Source organism: Mesoplodon densirostris, chromosome 1 (genome assembly GCF_025265405.1).
Source record: "Mesoplodon densirostris isolate mMesDen1 chromosome 1, mMesDen1 primary haplotype, whole genome shotgun sequence".
NCBI classification, from domain to species: Eukaryota; Metazoa; Chordata; class Mammalia; order Artiodactyla; family Ziphiidae; genus Mesoplodon; species Mesoplodon densirostris.
In genome coordinates this window covers 28,279,325-28,299,652 of record NC_082661.1, presented here as the reverse complement: position 1 = coordinate 28,299,652, position 20,328 = coordinate 28,279,325, and the positions used below count along the sequence as shown (strand labels likewise).

The 20,328-nt window shown below is 48.2% G+C and overlaps 1 protein-coding gene across 2 annotated transcripts; it reads left to right on the top strand.

The window, feature by feature from the left end:
* Positions 1 to 48: 48 nt before the first annotated feature.
* Positions 49 to 20,022, top strand: DPCD (deleted in primary ciliary dyskinesia homolog (mouse)). 2 transcript variants are annotated; one of them, XM_060100522.1, is made up of 6 exons: positions 49 to 151; positions 4,636 to 4,716; positions 10,342 to 10,466; positions 10,809 to 10,942; positions 17,507 to 17,609; positions 19,710 to 20,022. In XM_060100522.1, the coding sequence occupies exons 1-6, from the start codon at positions 88 to 90 to the stop codon at positions 19,812 to 19,814; spliced, it is 612 nt and encodes a 203-aa protein (XP_059956505.1). In that variant the 5' UTR covers positions 49 to 87; the 3' UTR covers positions 19,815 to 20,022. The 2 variants fall into 2 exon arrangements, with proteins under 2 accessions (XP_059956505.1, XP_059956498.1); XM_060100515.1 differs by lacking the exon at positions 19,710 to 20,022 and having other exon boundaries at positions 17,507 to 17,732.
* The last annotated feature ends 306 nt before the right edge of the window (positions 20,023 to 20,328 follow it).

Genomic DNA, 20,328 nt, shown 5'->3' with positions numbered 1-20,328 from the left:
CAGAACTTCTTCCGGGTCATCCGGAAGTGACCCTAGGCGGAACGGTTGCCATGGCAGCGGCCGGGCATGCGGCTGGGCTGAGTGAAGATGGCGGGGACGGGTTGGCTGGAGAGTCTGCGGGCGGCAGAGAAGACGGCGCTGCTGCAGGACGGTAACTCGAGGCACCCCGCGAGCACCCTCGTCCTTTCCCCCAGCGTCCGGCCCTCCGCTCTGGCGCCTCCGGAAAGGGCCTCAGCCCAGGACGGCAGGGCTGGAAGGTCGCGGCCTCCGCCTAGGGCAGTTACTGCATTTGCAGATGAGGAAACTGAGGCCCAGAGAGATGAGGTGACTGGAACACACGTCTCTGGACACCCTAGTTTCCTGGCTCCGCTCTGAGTTCTGTTACTAATAAATAATAATTCTTTTCACGTTCACCGTCATTTGCTTCTCACCGCTGCCTGAGAGGTGGTTGGTTTTGACCCCATTTTACAGAAGAGGAAACTGAAATCCAGGATTTTAGATCGGCCCCAGCTCCCCCAGTCAGTCATCTGTTGCTGAAAGCAGGCTGGTATCATAGAGAGGCAGGACACCTGGGTTCTAGTTAACGACTCTGCCTTTAATTTACCGTGGGCTTCCCAGTCGGCCTCTTTACTTGTTTGAACCTCATTTTCCTCATCTGTAAAATGAGGTGGATGGATTACCTGTGTTGTCTCTGAGGTCCTTTCCAGCTGTAATGTTATGTTTGTAAGTGAACCTCTAAATGTTCCCTGGGTCTTTAGAGGAGACAAAGCAACCCCCTACCCCCACCTCGTGCTGGTCCTGGAAGAGGTGGGCACAGAGGTATGGATGGAGTTCTGACTTTCTTCCACCCTAGGACTGGCCAGTGCTTCAGGGTCCCTTCCTGGACTCACTTGGCAGCCAGAATGAATTCGGTCTGGATTCCTGTAGCTTTCAGGAAACCAGCAGGGACTGACATCCACAGGCAGAGGCCAGTCAAGAAAGCGTGGAAATTGAAGTCAGCTGGTCATTTGCTCATTTATTCATGCAGTATTTAGGGATGCTTTTTACTGTGTGTCAGGTTGTGTGCTAGAGCAGATAGAAAGAAAAAGACATGTCCCAGGAGTTCACATAGTGGTCAGGAAAAAAATGTAAATAAACAAAAGCGTGTGTGTTAAATAGAGGTTGGACTCTTCTATAAAATACTATGAGAGCACAGAGGTGAAAATGATTATCTCTTTGAAGGAGGACCTGACAGAAGAGGTGATGTTTATGGGTCCTAAAGGATGAATAGGTGTTTGCTAAGTGGAGAAGAGAGGATAGTTATTCCAGGAAGAATGACTCACGTGTAAAGGCACAGAGGTGTGAAAGTATATGGCTGATTACTAGGGGCATAACAAAACATTTAGTGAGGCCGAAGCATTCACCCAGTCATAATATCTCCCTACACTGTGTCAGGTACTTGGTGCTAGGATGCAAGAGTGAATAAAAGGACGCTTTTCTCAAGCGATGAGGGGAAATGGTGGAAAATGAGGAGAGATTGCAGATAAATTGAGGTATGTTGTGATGGATCTCCTATGCCAAACCAAAGATTCTGAACATTATCTCATAGGACAGTGGGGTTTTGTTTTTATTGTAAGAAGTACATAACATAAATTTACCATTTTAGCCTTTTTTAAGTGTACAGTTTTGTGGCATTAAGTACATTCACATTGTTATGCCACCATCACCACCATCCATCTCCAAAACGTTTTCATCTTCAGCTGAAACTCTATACTCATTAAACACTAACTCCCCAGCCTCCTTATCCTCAGCCCCTGGTAATCATCATTCTACTTTCTGCCTTTATGAATTTGATTACAGCAGGAACCTCATATAAGTGGAGTATACAATATTTATTCTTTTGTGACTGGCTTATTTCACTTAGCATAATGTCTTCAAACTTCATCCATGTTGTCACATGTGGGAATGAGGAAATGTCACATGTCGCTTGAGGAAATTTTGACTTCCTCCCTTTTTAAGGTCTGAATAACATTCTTCCATTGTATTTATATACCATATTTTGTTTATCCACCAGTGTGTCGATGGACACTTGGGTTGCTTCCACTTTTTTTATTGTGAATAATTACTGCTGTGAACATGGGAGTACAAAATATCTATTCTAGTCCCTGCTTTCACTTCCTTTGGTCAAAGGACAGTGTTTAAACAAATATTTCATCAGTCAGGACTTCGTTAAGTTTTTTTGTGAGTAACATCACAAAACAACATTGTTAGTCCCCCCACCAAACCAAAATCAAAAGAAAGAAAACAAACAAAAAAAGCCAAAGGTGTGTATATGCCTTGTCAAACCTCTCCTGTAGACTTACCCTCCTAATGTGTATGTGAGTGGGCGTAGGATGCTACTAACTTCCCGCCAAGAATCACTTCTGTTGCTAATGAGAACCCAATACACTTCTTCATAAATAGTTTATGTTCATTGTGGAAATAAGAAAAATAAATAAACAAGTCACTGGTAATCCTACCATGCAGAGATAATCACAATTGACATTTCCATACAGAAGCTTCCATATTTTTTCCATGCATACAAACTCATACATATATATTTTTTTCTTTCACCAAAATATCATAGTAAGAAACTTAAAATTTTTTATATTCACATACATATGTACACATAGAATATGTACACATTCTATGTGTACATATGTACACATATGTACACATAGAATCTTGGGTACGGGAAGATATTCTAAGCACAACTTCTGGATAATAACCACAAAGGAAAAAACAATTGAGTATATAAAAATTAAACACTTGTTTGGGAAAACCCACCTTAAACGTAGTTAAAGGGCAATTAAAACTGAGAACATTTGCAACATATATGACACGTGCTTAATATATACAAAGTTCAATCAGATTAGTAAGAAAAAGATGAATACCCAAATAAAATAGGCTAAGGCCTAAACAGGTAATTCACTAGAAACATGAACAATAAACCCTTGGAACATTGTTCATCCTTATAACCTTAAAGCCATACAGATATCCTAGTATGGTTATTACAGGATCAACTTTGGCCTCAAATGAGTTTAAGCCTGGGCTGTCATTTCCTAGCTTTATGACCTTGGACAAGTTACATGACCTTTAATCCTCAATTTTCCTTACTTGTGAAATACAAGTACTGGAGGCACATAGGATTATTGTGAGAATAAATGCAATAAAACGTGTAAAGTGCCTGGCCCATAGTAAGCACTGCATCCTGCCTGCACTTAAGACTGGACTCCAGGGGAGAAGAGAGTCAGACCAGACACCCTCAGCTACTCACACGGAGCACCTTATACCCTCAGCTACTCACACGGAGCACCTTATACCCCTGTCCTGTCAGGTTGTCCTGACAGGACAACCTCTTACAGCTCTATGAGCCAAACAAATGAGTAAGGGTGGTGTAACCTAGGGGCCTACTGAGAGGCCCTGCAAATTTGGGGGTGAGTTTCCCCAGAATACAAATTCGGAATGACTCAAGGGAACTATGTCTCAGAGGAGTGAATGGACAGTGAAAGGCCTTGGTAGATCAGATAACAGTTGCAAGTTTTGGCTAGTGACTCCTTTAGCTGGTTAAGGGCCTTGGGACTATATTCATCAAGCATACGTTAGGTACCTGTCTACTGGGCATTGGTATTGTTATTAGTCTCACTGAGGAGCCTACCTATATCTACTTACCTATCTGTAAAAATAGGGGAGATTATATAGCCACTTTTAAGAAAATGCTTAGTATTATATTACATAGGTGGAAGAGCTGGTCTAAGAGACGCCATTGGGTTCTTCTGTTCTTTCAATGAAAGGTGAAGCAATGTTCATTCACTCTCTCAATCAGTATTTAGTTGAGCTCCTAAAATATGCCAAATACTATACTAAGTGATAGGGAAACCATAGGTAGGGGGGATAAAACCCCTCTTACCTTAGTAGAAGAGACAGGCAATAATCCAAAAATCACACAAATACATGTAAAAGTCATACCAAGGTAAACGCTGTAAGGAAAACACACGGGGACTAACGTATGGCTGTGTGTTAGGGATGGCCTAGAGATGTACAGAAGAAGGCAGAGCGAGGGCATGGCTGGAGGGAGGCCTTGGTCGGGAAACCCAGTTCAAGATCCTGAGCACATAGGCTTGGTTTAAGGAACTGGGGAGAGAAAGATAAATATGATATCATTCTTGAAACAGATGCTTTTAAAAGTATAGTATGTGATAAATGCTCCACTGTGGATATGAATAAAGCACCAGGGAGGCATAAACAAACAAGTGATGAATTTTGCCAAGGTGGTTAGGGGTGATAGTTTAGGAAGATTTCACAGTGGAAGTGACATTTGAGCTGGATTTTGAAGGGCAAGGAGGAGTTCAGCAGTTGGGAAGAAGTTTGGAGCTATTGCTGGTAGAAGAATCAGCAGAGTAAAGACATGTTCAGAGAAAGCTTAGAAAGGAAGTGAGTCCCAGGACACGTCCTAAAGTGGTGGTGGGCGATGGTTGGCAAGGAGTCCGTGGGAGGCTCTGGGAAGGTTATTTAACATGCCCAAGGCTATTAGTGTTTCCCAGGTAGATTTCTTGACCTGCAAGGCCCAAGGCAAGAGGAGGCTCAGGGGTAAGACACCCTCTGTTTTGTGCCTAGGGAGAAGGAAGGTGCACTATTTGTTCCCAGATGGGAAGGAAATGGCCGAAGAATATAATGAGAAGACAAGTGAACTACTTGGTAAGTGACGGGGCCCCCAGCGGACCCTTAGGAACACTTGGGGTGACCTAAGCACAGGTAAACACGCATAGCTGAGGCTTCAGGGAGGATCCCAGCACCACATATGGAAGCTCAGGGAGACTGAAGCCCTTGAGGCAAGACTGTTCCTGAAAATAATCTGAGGTCAGGGCTGGACACCAGAGATGGAATGGGCGTCCGCTTGACCAGTAAACCTCACTCCACCCCCAGACAAATGAGAGCGTGAGTAATTCTTCTAAGGTGGGAATGGGCATGTAAAGAAACCATTGGGAAAAAGCTTTACAGAGAAGGTGGAATTGGAAGTAAGCCTTGAAGGCTGAGTAGTGGTAAGGGCAGGCTTTCCCTGCAGTTTTTTTGCCTATTTTTTGTTTTGTTTTCTGAAGCCACATCGGGAACAAACAAGTATCAGTGGCGCAGCTTTTGACCTTGCCTCAGAAGTGGCTCTATTAAATATGTCCCTCGTTTTGGAGAAGGTCTGAATCAAAGGGAGTAGGAGGTAGAAATGGTGATTTTGCAGCATTGTCACTTTCATTCCTGCAGCCCTTTTCCTCTAAGAATACGCTCATGAATAGGGGCCGTAGCTCAGATTTCTGGGAATTATTTGATTTGTTCATTCTCTGTTCTCAGGTAAGCACATCAGCATTAACCAACTTCCCACAGCTAGGTGGCTGGTTCTCTGACCCAGGGCCTGAGGCTGTCAGCAGTGGGAGTTGGTCTCTTTATTAAATTTCACCTGAAACGCTAAGACCAATGATGGAATCATGGGCTGGGTTATTTTCGTGTCATTATTCTTGACTTTAATTTCTTCCTGGGCCTGATCGACAGGTAGTATTGGCGAGGGAATTTCTTTTTCCCTTTTTCTGACAGCTCATAAATGTCTAGAACCGACAACACGGATTACACTGGTTTGCATTCTCTTAGTCTCCAGTCTTAAAATATGTGTCCTGTGCATGTTCAGCTGCAGAGTGAAGTGTTGATCCTGTCTTATTATGAGCTGCTTGGGTTCCAGTCCCAATTGGTTTAGTCTGGTGCTATTAAAAATCTTGATGTGTTTAGCATATGACACTGATTTGGTGGAAACCAGTACAGTAGTAATATCCTCACAAACCATTGTAATTTATAGCGCTCCCAGGGGGTGACAGCCTTGGAATGTCTAACAGGGGTGAGCTTATGAAAGCAGAGGTCACGTGGGCTGACCACCACCATCACCAGGCCGGGGACTAGCGGCAGCTCTTCTCCCCCAGCCTCCAGCATCACCTCTCTTCTCCACACAGAGCAAATAATACAGCTGTCGGGGCTGTGGCTGTAAAAACAAACAAATAAAACCCAAGGCCTCTTAGTTGTGCTTGGACATGAAATTAAAATGAAAAAAAGTCCAGGTCCCTTCATTTGTAGCATCGCACATGAACTTGTCATTTTCCCTCTTGGCAGGTGGAGAATAGACAGTGGCCTCCAAACTCCTTTTTCTTAAAAGTAGAAATGGAGGTTCATAGGAAAACGTTGTCTGACTAAAGTTTACCTAATGATAGCAATACCGTAACTTTTATTGGGCGTCATGCTAAGTGGTTTACACGAACCAACCACATTACAGCCCAGTGTGGTAGCCACACTGCTGTCTTCATTGAACAGTCGGGAAAAATGGAAGCTTCAAGAGGACAAGCACCTTGCTCAGAATCACACAGCTGGTTAGTTACAGAGCTAGGATTTAAGCCTGGGTCTATCTGATGAAGAACCCATGCTTTAATCCACAAGAACATTCTGTTGGGAGTTGAGGTTATTTAATCCTGTTTTCTTTTCTTACTAAATCTTGTTCTCCCCAGAATGACCCGGGTAGGGGCTGGAGGGAGCAGGACAGAGATGGGCGGCAGGGAACACCCCACTCAAACCACTGGGCCCTTTGAACAGCTGATCCTTTTCTTACCCATCTCCAACCACCCCACCCCACCTCCACCAGCTTGCAAAATACTGTTTGTTTTTCATTTTTAAGTATAAATAATCCCAGGACCTGAACTGACTTTCATTTGCGCATTCTTTGAAGCAAAATATGGACGGGGTTTTTGTGGGTGTAAATGGGAATAGTTTCCATTTTTTCAGCTAATTGTACAAATTGGATAATTGGCCAAACTGGTTTTCTGTCCGAAAAACCCAGAAAGTAATTTACAGAGAGAATTACCAACAGTACATCTGTCTGGGTCGGAGCTCTTCCGGTCGGTGTTAATAAGCATAGTAGTGTCATATTTTTTTTCGACCCTCTCAATGCTATTCATTCCCACCCCCCACAGTGAATGCTGTATGTGTATTCATAGAGGAAAAAACTGAAGGGCCCCATAACAATGATCGGAACATCAAACCAGCCCTAGAAGAACACAGCATGTCCAGGGGGGCAGAGGCTGAAGGGCAGGCCATCCCCCAGCGATTACATTCGGATTACCGGCTTAATCTGCTTTGGTATTTGACCGCCAGCCTAACCACCCCAGGCTGCATTTGGAGGATATTGAGCACTTTCATCCCCAAGCACTTCACCGGCTTTATAAATGACCCACTCGATTCCCTTCAGCCTCCTCAGGGATGGGACGTGGCAGCTGTTTAATAGCCACATAGCAATGTTGCAGTGTTTTAGGGCAGAAAAGAAGAATCCTGCATCCAGTTTAAGCTGCAGGGAGTACTTAGGAAAGGGGAATGTAATTATCCACATTGGAAGTGGGCCAGGGCTTGGAGCTCTGGGGAAAGAGGCCTTTAGGACCTCCACTTTCTAGCCCACCTGAAAGATGGGGCCTCCTTTCAGCAGTCTGGGACATCAGCCTGCTTCCTGCTGACTTAGGAAAAAGGCCCCAGGCGCTGCCTCCTTCATATATTCCCCATCAGACCCTTTACAGGGTCATTGAAAGTCTCCTTTCCAAGGACTGGCCCTGGCTCAGCTGGGAAGATATGACAGCGTCCCAGGGAGCTGCCTTGCACACACCAGTTTGGGTTTAACATGTAATCACATCAGAGTGACAGCAGGTGGAAACAGTCTTCTGTTGCCGCAGGAGCTGTCCTTGAGTTCAGGAACAAAGACAGGACAAGAAAGACAAGACAAAATGTATTTGCATATGTGCATTCATGCCCACGTCCATGGGAGAAATAACAAGGGCGTCACCGATTCATTTGTTGGATCTTACCTCACAAGGGAATGAATATGGAGACTTTCTTCATATTCTAACAAAGAATTTAATTCCAAGGTGTTAGAAAAAGAAAAAGAAAAAGGCAAAACAGCCAAGGGGCCAAATTTCTGTGACCTGAGTGGCTTTCGAGGTCAGCAGTAAGGAAACCAGTAGCTGACTTTCCTCCTCCTTAGGGTACTCCTTGGGAAGGTTTCTGTTCCAAACCCAGTATTCCATGGATAAAAGAGTAGACAGGAAATCCTGGTATCAGAATTGCCTCTCCTGGCCACACTGGCATCGTGCCTCTGGACACATGATTTAACAGGGTCCATGATTACAGGACGCCTCACTTATCCAGCCCCAGATAGTTAGGTGTTTTTCATAAATTATCAATACATTTTCAGATAATTGAAGTTTTTCCTTTAAATGCTAAAATATAAAAAAGAAATAGAGCTACTTTTTTTAAAAAAAGTGAACCTTTTAAAATATCATATACGCTTATTGAATGTTTATAGAATACAAGTTAGCCTTTTACTAATGATTCAAATTCTGGTCTTGAAGTTAGGAGACCTGAATTTTAGCTGTGGTTTTTGCAAGTTAGTGTATCTTTCTGAGCCTTGGTAATTCTTCATACTCTCCCCTGGAGAGTGGTGGCAAGGGAGCAGGCAGGGAGGAAATGCTGTTTCCCATTTGAAAAATACAGGTATTGGACTAGATGCTTTCTAAAGGAACCTCACCTTTAAACTCTGTGATGACTGTGTTCTGTTATATCGTGGTCCCGTCAGAGTCTAAGGGTGTTTGTTTGTCCTCACACCAAAGGGTCCCACATCCTTTTTAGTTCTGTCACTGCCCTTGATGTGAGCTATACCATCATGCTGTTGTCAGTATGCCTGGGAAAAAAATAATTTCCTGCCTTATTCTACACGTAGCATTTTATACATGTCTGAGTGAGAATCTGGGAGTGATCTTTCCTACAATAAAGAGTGAGATACATGGGCCTTGTCACAGGAAACCGCCACTTAGAGGCATTTGTCGCTTCTGAATTTGCAACTGTGAACACTGCAACCCAGAAGGCTGGCTTCCAGTTAAGCGAAGTATTACATGAACAGATTTGGATATACTTCTGGTCACAGTCCATTCACTTAAGAGAGAAGAAGTATTTGTGAGAAAAAGAAAAAAGTTGCCTTTAAAGCATATTTCCAAGTTTTACTCTTCCTTATTAATTTGCATTGTAAACTTGGAAATGTGTTTCTAGGGAGAGATTTTGGCCCTGAGACGTAATAAAATCACACTGCAGAAGGCACCAGACCTTATAAAAGCACATATTAAAGGGAAAATTCGAATTGTGCAGCATACTGTTGTGTTCAGCTTGTGTGCCTTACTTAGAGCAGTGAGGGTGTTTGGGTTTGGCACAGCTGCCCAGAAGGTCTCAAAGAAACCCATCCTGAGAATCGCATTGCAGCTCTCACCCCCCGGCCCAGAAAAAGGAGCAACTGCGACAGGACGCCAGGCACTTTCTGAGCTGTTTAGCTCCTCACAGCAGCTTCAGGAAGGCTGCTGGCCTGGAGCAACGCTGGGACTGCCACCTGGGAGACCCCCGTTGCTGCGGGCAGGGAAGGAACGGAGGGGTCGCACTCGGGAAAACCCCCTGTGGCCGTGGGCGTGCTGACAGCAGTCACTGTGACAGGGCTGAGCAGGGTCCCTGAGCACCCCAGCAGGGGCTTTCAGTTAGTGTCACTGAACTAGTCTTTTCACTTAGAATTTCCATAAAGTGTGTGGCTTAATTGAAAAAAAAAATCTTATGCAAACATCTGGGTTGTAAAATAGAGATGATTATTTGCATTATAAAAGGATGATTCCACTCTACAAAAAAATGTACATTAGATCTTTTTATAAATAATGCATTTAAAATATGGTGTGTACCTAAAATTTCCTGTAAATACAACTCTGGGGCTTTTGTTTTAAGCCATGTGCACCTGAGATGAGTGAATTTCTGTATTTGGGCTTTCTGAATCATGAGACAAATCTGCCTATCAGCTTTCACCCTCTTAATTCATTTTTCCTCTGCCCATTTTTAGAGGGAAAAATGCATGTCACATTTTTGGGGATCCACATTTTCCCTGTTACTCGTAGCTACCCTTTTCCTAACATTCACATCTTCCCTTTGCATGAAGTCACACCTGGGGGTTTCTAAACTCCACTTGGCGCCTTTCAGAGCTTTGTTCTAATTCCTTTTGTCTGGGCACCCATGATATGGGCTTTACAAGTTGTCTAATACTGAAATACTCTCCTGAGATTTCAGAGGTTGTGAGGTCCCTGCTCAGATGGATAAAGCCAGTGTAAAAGCCTGTAGCTCCCACTTTTATCCCGTCCAGTTACGTTACCTAATGTGATATCGATGATTCAGCAGAAAGAAGCAGAGTGCCTTTCTTCCCCATAACCCACTGCTTCCTTCTCTCCTCAGTGAGGAAGTGGCGTGTGAAGAGTGCCCTGGGCGCCTTGGGCCAGTGGCGGATTGAGGTGGGAGAGCCAGCACTCCCAGGAGCAGGGGGCCTGGGGCCTGAACTCATCGCGGAAAGCAATTCCAATGTACGTCTGTCCGTCAGGTGTCTTGGGGAGGCCGGGGTAGTGGGCTGCTGGCCCTCGGGGGCAGGTGCCATGTTGTACACCTCCTCATCTCCAGTGTACCCACCTGGACACAGTGCTCTAGAAATGTTTGCTTGAATGAGTACCCGAAGGGTTTTGGCTTAGTCATCCCAGGGCGAGGGCTCCAGGCCTAGAATGTCACAGCAATGGCAGTATCAGAGGGGAGCTGTGGGGAAGAGCTGAGGGTCTCCCATTGTGTCCCTTGACAGAGCTTTGTGGAGGGGGGAGCCATCCTTTCCCACCCCCCTCCAAGAATAGTCCTCAAGTTGGCTTTGCCTTCTGCAGCCCATCTTCATGCGCAAGGACACCAAGCTGAGTTTCCGGTGGCGAATTCGAAACCTCCCGTACCCTAAGGATATCTACAGTGTCTGTGTGGACCAGAAGGAGCGCTGTGTTGTCGTCAGAACAACCAACAAAAAGTAAGTGGCATGGTGGGCACCTGCCTGCTTGTGTATGAGCCAGGTGGGGGTGGGGGTTGACCCGAGGTTAGGCTCAGATGGCTCCCCACCTCAGGGGGCAGAGAAGCCTGCTGTCCAGCTCTGAGGGAGGCAGGAGGGCTTCACTAAAGCCCTGTGGTAGGTGCTAAAAGCTGCAGGGCTTTCTCTCTGCAGGACCAGCTTGAATATTGTAATCAGTTCCACCAGGGCAGGGAAATTTGAACAATGAGTATCTGGCCCAGTACTTGGCACAGACTGGGGCTCAATAAATATTTGTTGGATGAATGAGGATGAGGGAGTCACCCGGCCATTGCCTTGTGAACTTAAGTGGTTCTGCTGTAAGGTTATTGTGCCTTGACCTCTGGCTGGATCCAGTCCATGATGAACTTGGCTTGGTAACATCACTGTTGGAGCTGGCAGGGAGCCATGACCTGGAAGGTGCACCTGTCTGAGGTGGCAGTTACCGAACTTTAAAGTACTGGTCTGGGAGCAGCAAACCTATCCCTCCCTGAACTGAGGGACAGTGAGCCGGTGCTTTGGCCTCTTGGAAGTCTCTTGCGTGAAGTCTCTTGCATTACGTTTCAAAGGGGTTACGAGGCTTCCTTTTGCTCCTCTTCTCATGGTCTGCTAGGGGAAGGAAAAATGTGGGGTTGAGGGGACAGAAGGTGACCAAAGTGGAGATCTGATCCTGGCAGGGCTGCTTCTGGGCTGATCATCTTGGAAATGCATTGAGCTCGTTTGGGTTTCTAGAGCTCGGACTGATCACAGGTGAAGAGAAGAGCCCTGTGATGACTCGGTCGTGACCTGAGTCAGAGGGATTGCAGAATGGACCGACTCCCATGAAATAGATTTGGGGCATTGAGATGGGAGGTTTTATGAGTTACTGGTCCATAGACTGTGAAGCCACCCAACATGTCTCATGGGGTGCTAAGCTTAGGCCAGAGGTGTCCCCATCCATCCACTGGTTTACAAGCAGTAAGGAGGACCCAGCTATTTGTCCATCTCCTCAGGTGGTGTGGTGCCAGCCTCCCGTCCCATCTCCCTCAAGGTCCATGATGCCCATGGGGAAGCAGCGTGCCTCCCAGGCTCCCCTGGTGCAGCCCTGGGTTCTGCCCTCCTCTGTGGCCCCCACACCCTCTCACTTTGGCAGGGTTAAGTGGTGGGGAAGGGGTAGAGATGAATGAATTAATTTCAGGATTATTGCTGTACACGCAGCCAGCAGCCCCTGAAGTGGGCCTTGTCTATACATACAAAGTCATAATAATAAGGATTTGCATTTATAAAGCACTTTGAGGCCCTCAGATAAAAGACAGTTTATTCCTGTTATTGTTCTCATCATTAACAGGAGTCAGTGCCTAAAGTGGAATTTAGCAATTTCAGACAACAGAGAAATTGCCTTTAGGAAAACAAACTCCGTGCTTCAGCAACCATTCCCAGGCGTAAGAGGCCCTGGGTCCAAACTAGGAACAGAAGTGCCTCTGATAGCACTTGAATCTGCAGCCCAGCGGTTTGTGGGGCTGGCTGCTGCCTCCCTTTTGTCCCCCAGAGGTCACTGTCGAATACAGATATCCAGCAGAAATGTGATTACCAGGGAGTGAGAAGAGAGAGGCTAGCTAGCTCACCAAAAAATTCATCTGCAGGCAGATCCTCTGGGTCCCATCTCCTGTGCGTATTCAGCCATAGGTGGCGCTCTTGGCCAGGCGCTCCGTGGCCAGAGGCCCACTCCAGCGCCCAGGGCAGGGGGAGACTTCTTTGAATTGATGGGTAAGGCCAGGTGGGATGGGAGTAGTGCCCCAGAGGGAGCAGGGCCGGGATTGGATTCCCAAAGAGGGGAGAGGAGTATGTGAGTGCCCACGTCAGAGCCTACAATGAGATCTCAGGTTCAGTGGCCCAGCCTGGCTCAGCACAGCCTTCCTCAGGATCCTCTGCTGGGAGGAAGGTGAGAGAGGCTGCTAAACCCCTAACAGGCTCTTCCTGAGCCTAGTGGCGTTTTCATCTTCTACCTGGAGTAGAAGATGTCCTATACCTTTACTGCCCCTAAATATACAGAACTCAATAGCTATTCCTTTGAGCAGTGTTCAACTTTTTCAAGATACTTTAAAAACCTGTTTTCTGATCATCACACCATCCAGTGGTGGACAGGGTATGTATTTTTATTCTTGTGCTATATATGAATGATTATGTATCTATAAAGTCAGCATGATGAACTGACTTACTGAAGGGATAGTTAGTCATGGTTTCAGTGCCCAGGCGTCTTCAGTTTCCATCACACTGTGGCTTTTCTGATTTGACTTCCTTCATCTGGAGGTTCCATGCCTGCCCCAATTCTGATATTCTGGATTATGGTTACCAGTAAAAGCCAGAGTTCCTTTGTCTATACCTGCCTTGTCTCTGAATAACTGGGTTGGCCATTTCTCTTGAAGGAATTGATTCCAGTGTATTATGTCCTTGGCCCCAGGTAATAGCAAGGGATGAATCAGGAAAGGAAGAAAGTGCTTTTCCAGGATCCCATTGTGGCACCATCTATTCCCAATAAGAGTGTTTGTGCAGAAAGAAGGTTCTTAGCCTCAGCCTAGAAGCTGGCAGCTATAAGTGGAATGAGCTAGGATGTGGAGTAGGAAGATGTCCTCTTGAATCTGGCCTCTGCCACGTATTACCCATAGCATTTGGGGCAAGGGTTCCTCATATATCATAGGAGAATACTCATACGTATGTCACAGATTATTTGGGAATTATGAAATCGTATATGTATACTCAGCCCCATGCCCGGTCTGAAGCAGGCCCTCAACAATTCTTTGAAAATTAGAACCTGAGGAGAGCTTGGCTGATTTGACATCGGTAATACTAACACTGTGGGAGTGTTAATAGGCATCTCTAGAAAAGAGGATTCTGTGGTCAAATAACTTTAGGAAACTCACTTTGGTAGCACTTCTGAGTGCCTTTAGTATGTGAATGTGCCCTGTGACTCTCTACGAGGGGCTACTGTAGGCAGGGGTGACCAGTTTGCCTGGAGTGTTGATGTTTAAGAAAGAAGGGGAGATTTGCCGGCTGATTTTCTAAGGGACGGACTGGCTAGAGGCTTCTCTCGACCACTCTGGCCGAGCCTGTGTGCAGGTGTGCGCAGCACCCACTGGAGGTGTGAGGGGCGTGGCCCATGTGACTCCACAGCCATCCTGCTTCTACTTTCAGCCTCCTCCAGAGTCTCCCTCTAAAGGCCTGGCCTCTTGTGCCCTTTCTCAGTTCACTAAAAGGGAGAATGGGTTGGGAAAGGACTGGGAATTGGGATGGGGAGACAGCAGAGAGAGAGCAATAGGGTGCAGTGGATCATTTCTGAAATCGCCAAAGTGAAGGAGCTGTCCTTTCGGCAGTCTTGAGAGAGGTAGAGTTGGCCTGTTCCGGTCCCTTTGACAGTGACTTAAAGTTCATCTAGGGCAGCTCCTTTATTTTTAGAAAGGAATTTGGAGGAAGAAACTGAGGCCCAGAAGTTAAGTGGCCTGTCCAGAGTCACAGGACAGGGCCAGGAGTCCTCCTGAGAGCCTTTGCTTCCACATACATCTTTTGGACACTTTTACATTCAGAAAGGAAGCCCACTCTGTGTTAGAGGGAGTGCCCAGGAGACCTGCAGGGTGGCTGGGTTCTGGGGGAGACCACCCCCGCATATCTGCCCCCTCCTTGGACAGACGCAGGGAACCTAGACAAGGTAGTCTGTTACTTTGAGGTGAGAATGTAGAGCGATGGGGGGGGGCGTCAGGAGATTGGGGGGATTATCACTGTAATAAGGGTATCTCCCTTTACCAGTTTTATGACTTGGGCAAGATACCTAACTTTCCTGTGCCTCGGTTTACTCTTCTGTAAAAGAGGATAACAGAAGCAACCAACCTGGGAGGGTTGTTTTGAGGATTCAATATGTGTTGAACAGGGCCTGGCACAGATTTAGCATTCATAAATGTCACCTTTCACTGTGTGGCTGAGACCAAGGACAGTGAAGGCAGGTGAGAATGGGGGTTGTTGTGCATCAGCGAAAAGTCCACCACACTATAAAGGCTTAGCTTTCAGCAGAAACACAGGGTCTCCTCGGGCAGCGATATGGCCTGTTTCTTCTTCATCCTTAAATCCCCAGCTCATAGCTCAAGGTCTGGGACACAGTTGACGCCTAAGAAATGTTTGCTGCCTACCTAGGACTGCCTGAGGCTGAGCATTTGGACTTTTCCAGAAGCACAGTGGGTCCCTCTCTGGTCCAGGTGCTGGTGAGAAAGTGAAGCATGGTTCTTCTCAGGGCAAACCCCAAGGCCAGGGATGGAGATAAGGGAGTGTGGGCTGCTCCCTGAGGAGAGAAAGCAGATGCCCCATACTCCCTTGAAGACTGCCCATCAGAAGCCCCTGAGGAAAATGGTTTAACCTCAGCCAATAAACTAAATCCACTAGAATAGACTCATAACAGAGCTGAGCCTCCAGACCTATTCTGCCTCCATCCCCCCACCTCGTGAGAGGTGATGGGAGTAGAACAGGGAAGCTGGGCTAAGTCATGCAACTCAAGTTCCCTTTGATCTTGTCATTGCTGTTGAGACCAAGCCCTGGGACTCTTTTTCCAGTCCTACTACCCCTGCCTGGGGAATGTGCCTTGACAGTGCCCCTCTGAGAGTACACAGGTGTGTCCCTGTCCCCCCTCCCCGGCACATAGCCAGGTAGGCAGAAAGGATGTCCCCACGTTCTGCGCGCAGCAAGGCCTTACACAGGCCCCCTGGGTTCGGCTGAGCTGTGTGTGCCCGGCTGCTTCTCTCCCGGTTCTGCTTCTTGTGTATGTTTGCAGGGAAGATGTTAACACTTCCTAACAAGCCTTTGTGTTCATCTAATCTCTGCTGTTTAACCTTTGACTCCCTCCCTATTATCAGTGTCTGCCACCTTTGCTGGCCAGACCAGAGGCCCCAGAAAGAGCCCTCAGCCTGGGCTGGCTAGGAAGAGGATGAAGCCGACATTCCACCCCGGTTTGTAGGCAGATGGATCACCTTTCCCTGGGGCAGAGTTTGGAAAATAAAGCAAACTTGTGGTGCCATTAGGATCCCCCAGCCCCCACTCCTTTTGAACTGTCAGGCTTTAAGTAAACATTCTTTTCCTGCCACGGGTCCCAGCACCTTGGCGGACAGTGAGGAACCTGGAGGATAGGGGCCCTGAGAGCCTTCACTAAACTGAGGGATTTGGGCAGGGAGAGCAGGGCAGAGTGCTTGCATTGATGTCAACTCTCTTGAGTCCCCAGGGCATCAGGGCTTTTGAAGTGGACTGGGGGTACCTGCCACAACGACCAGGCCCCTCTGACATATTAAAAGCCCTATCCTCTCCAGGCCCCTCACTTGAGTTTGTCTGTACCTGTCTGCAGCGTTTCCCTGCCCAGCCCACATACCCTTGCAGCAGCAGCAGGGATGCCATGCCCAGGTGATAGGCCTGGTAGCCACTGGCCAGAGCCTAGGTCATACTTCCACCAAGGAAAATGCCAAACAAACAGTCCTATTGCTAGTGCTCCAGTGTAATAAGCACCAGACCAGGATCAGGGAACTTTAATCCTGACTCCACTGACAACTGGCTGTGAAGCCAGGCGAGATATTTCACCTCTCTGAGCCTGAGTTTCCTCTTTGGCAAAGGAGGTCAAATTACAGACATTATGGGTTGGATGTTGCTATCTGCGTTTGTTTTTTGTTTTGTTTTTTAGTTTTTTGGCTGTGCCGCACGGCATGTGGGATCTTAGTCCCCTGACCAGGGATCGAACCCGTGCCCCCTGTATCGGAAGCGGGCAGTATAACCACTGGACTGCCAGGGAAGTCCCAGGGTTGTTTTGTTTTTTTACTAAAAGGGATCATTAATTTCTGGACTGTCACCTGCCGATGAGGGGGGACCGAGTGTGGTATGTGAAAATGGAGGAGTGGGGTCTCAGGCCCAGCAAAGTAGTCCAGAGCCCCAGAGACCCAGCTTCCTTGATGAGTCACATGGCTTGTTCTCTTAGGGATATTTCTCCTTCTGGATGTACTCCCCTCTCTGGCCTACAAGTAGAGTCAGGCTAACAAGGCCTTGAAAGACCCCAAAGGAGGAAAAGGTAGCTGAGGTCCTCAGTAAAGTGCCATGTAAGTGCCAACTGTCAGTCCCCAGCTTTCAAGGACAGCCCTAGATGCCCTTATTCTGTTTCTTGTTAGCACACACACCCCATTTTCTTCGGGTGCTGAGGAGGTAGGGCCCGCCTGAGCCAATTGTGTGTTCCAGGAGGCTCCTCCACGTGTCTTTGGGAGGACTGACCCTGAAGTGTGAGTCACTCTGACCCCTGGTCTAATCAAGGAAGTACGACTGGCCCTGTTCCATTGCTGGACTGGCCATAAGGCCTTTCATTCTTTTTCTTCCAGGACCACTAAGCTTTAAAGTACTGGCGTTCTAACTGGCTTCCCTTCTTCCTCTTTGGCTGTGTGGGGAGAATTGTATAGAAGTTTGGCGTCAGAAGGCCTGATGCCCAACTGTTGGGGTCACTTTGTTGGGTGTTCTCATGGCCTCTTGGTGTCCCCACAGGTACTACAAGAAGTTCTCAATACCTGACCTAGACAGGTATCAGCTACCTCTGGATGATTCCTCGCTGAGCTTCGCTCATGCCAACTGCACCCTCGTCATCTCCGTAAGAGTCATTCAGGCTTCTTGGCCACTATGTCAGGGAAGGGCTCCTTCTTCCCCTGCCCACTTCCCATCCTACGGGAGTCCTCAGTTCCAGCCCCAGATACTCCTGGGCTGTGCTTGCTAGAAAACAGGCCTGTCTGCCTCAGCATGGCGTGAGCCAGTGAGGGCTCAGGAGGAGGCTGATTTTAAAATCATCGCTGGAAAAGGACAGAGGGTGATGGGGAGGGGTAAATCCACAGAACTGGGGTTCTAGATGATCCAAAGGCCTACCCCTACCCAGCCATGTGACCTTGAGCAAATCATTCAACCTTGTAGGCCTCAATTTCCTCATCTTAGAATAAAGCGGGTAGAAGGGGCCGAGAGAGAGAGAGAGAGAGAGAGAGAGAGAGAGAGAGAAGAGAGAGAGAGAGAGTAGGGGGAGAGAGAGAGAGAGAGGGAGAGAGAGAGAGAAGGGAGAGAGAGAGAGTAGGGAGAGAGAGAGAGTATGGGGAGAGAGGGAGAGAGAGAGTAGGGAGAGAGAGAGAGAGAAGGGAGAGAGCAGGGAGAGAGAGAGAAGGGAGAGAGGGAGTAGGGAGAGAGAGAGAAGAGTAGGCAGACAGAGTAGGGGGAGAGAGAGAGAGAAGGGAGAGAGGGAGAGAGAGAGAAGGGGGAGAGAGGGAGAGAGAAGGGAGAGGGAGTAGGGAGAGAGGGAGTAGGGAGAGAGAGAGAAGAGTAGGCAGACAGAGTAGGGGGAGAGAGAAGGGAGAGAGAGGGAGAGAGGGAGAGAGAGTAGGGAGAGAGAGAGTCGGGGGAGAGAGAGAGTAGGGAGAGAAGGGAGAGAGAGTCGGGGGAGAGAGAGAGTAGGGGGAGAGAGAGAGTCGGGAGAGAGAGAGAGTAGGGGGAGAGAGAGTAGGGAGAGAAGGGAGAGAGAGAGTCGGGGGAGAGAGAGAGTAGGGAGAGAAGGGAGAGAGAGTCGGGGGAGAGAGAGAGTAGGGGGAGAGAGAGAGTCGGGAGAGAGAGAAGGGAGAGAGAAGGGAGAGAGAGAGACGGGAGAGAGAGAGAGTCGAGGGAGAGAGAGTAGGGGGAGAGAGAGAGTAGGGGGAGAGAGAGTAGGGGGAGAGAGAGTAGGGGGAGAGAGAGAGAAGGGAGATGATAGAGAGTCGGGAGAGAGAGAAGGGAGAGAGACGGGAGAGAGAGAGAGTCGAGGGAGAGAGAGTAGGGGGAGAGAGAGAAAGTAGGGGGAGAGAGAGTAGGGAGAGAAGGGAGAGAGAGAGTCGGGGGAGAGAGAGAGTAGGGAGAGAAGGGAGAGAGAGAGTCGGGGGAGAGAGAGAGTCGGGGGAGAGAGAGAGTCGGGAGAGAGAGTAGAGAGAGAGAGAGAGTAGGGGGAGAGAGAGTAGGGAGAGAAGGGAGAGAGAGAGTCGGGGGGGAGAGAGAGAGTAGTGAGAGAGAAGGGAGAGAGAGTGGGAGAGAGAGTGGGGGAGAGAGAGGGAGGGAGGGAGAGAGTCGAGGGAGAGAGTGTAGGGAGAGAAGGGAGAGAGAGAGTAGGGGGAGAGAGAGAGTCGGGAGAGAGAGTAGAGAGAGAGAGAGAGAGTAGGGGGAGAGAGAGTAGGGAGAGAAGGGAGAGAGAGAGTCGGGGGAGAGAGAGAGAGTAGGGAGAGAAGGGAGAGAGAGAGTCGGGGGGGGAGAGAGAGAGAGAGAGTAGGGAGAGAGAAGGGAGAGAGAGAAGGGAGAGAGTAGGGAGAGAGAGAGAGAAGGGAGAGAGAGTCGGGAGAGAGGGAGAAGGGAGAGAGAAGGGAGAGAGTGAGTTGGGGGAGAGAGAGTAGGGGGGAGAGAGAGAGTCGGGGGAGAGAGAGTAGGGAGGCGGGGAGAGAGAGTAGGGAGAGAGAAGGGAGAGAGAGTCGGGGGAGAGAGAGAGGAGAGAGAGAGAGAGTAGGGAGAGAGAAGGGAGAGAGAGGGAGAGAGAAGGGAGAGAGAAGCGAGAGAGGGAGAGGGGAGAGAGAGAGATTGTAGAGAGAAAGAGAAGGGAGAGAGAGAGAGAAGAGAGAGAGAAGGGAGAGAGAGTAGGGAGAGAAGGGAGGGGTGATGTGACTGAATCATGTCCTGTCCTTGGGTCCACCCACAGTACCAGAAGCCAAAGGAGGTCCTAGTAGCCGAGTCAGAGCTCCAGAAGGAGCTGAAGAAGGTGAAGACAGCACACAGCAGTGACGGGGACTGCAAGACTCAGTAGCGGACCCCCGAGGCCTGCACTTCCAGCGCTGAGTGTGGGTGAGGCTCTTCCCGTAGAGGCCTCTGAGACTTCAAGGCTTGGGCCTTTCCGGCACAGGGGCAGCCTCTTTTCTCCCAGGAGCTGTCCAGGCTCTGTAAGAACTGGGCCTCAGGGCACTCCTAGCCCCTGAGTCATGGTCTTCTCTCCTGAGTAAAGTAATTCTGAGTCACTGTGGGTGCCCTGCCCTCTTGTCCACCTCTGATGCTTCTGCCCCCAGGGAGGGTGCTGGTGATGACATTTCCTTCTCCTCTAGCCTAGGGACCTTCAATATAGAACCTTCCACATAAAGGGAGGTATGGTTCTTAGATGGAGAAGTGGATCAGGGAACCTGACCCCAGCAGGACAGGGCATCTTCCCCAACCTGTTTGCATAAACTCAGAGGAAAACCAGGCTGGAAGGGCCCCGTGCTACCTTACCTTGTAGACCCTAAGTGAAGGGTGAGTGAGGAAGAAGTTTTTAAACTGCAGAAAACCTG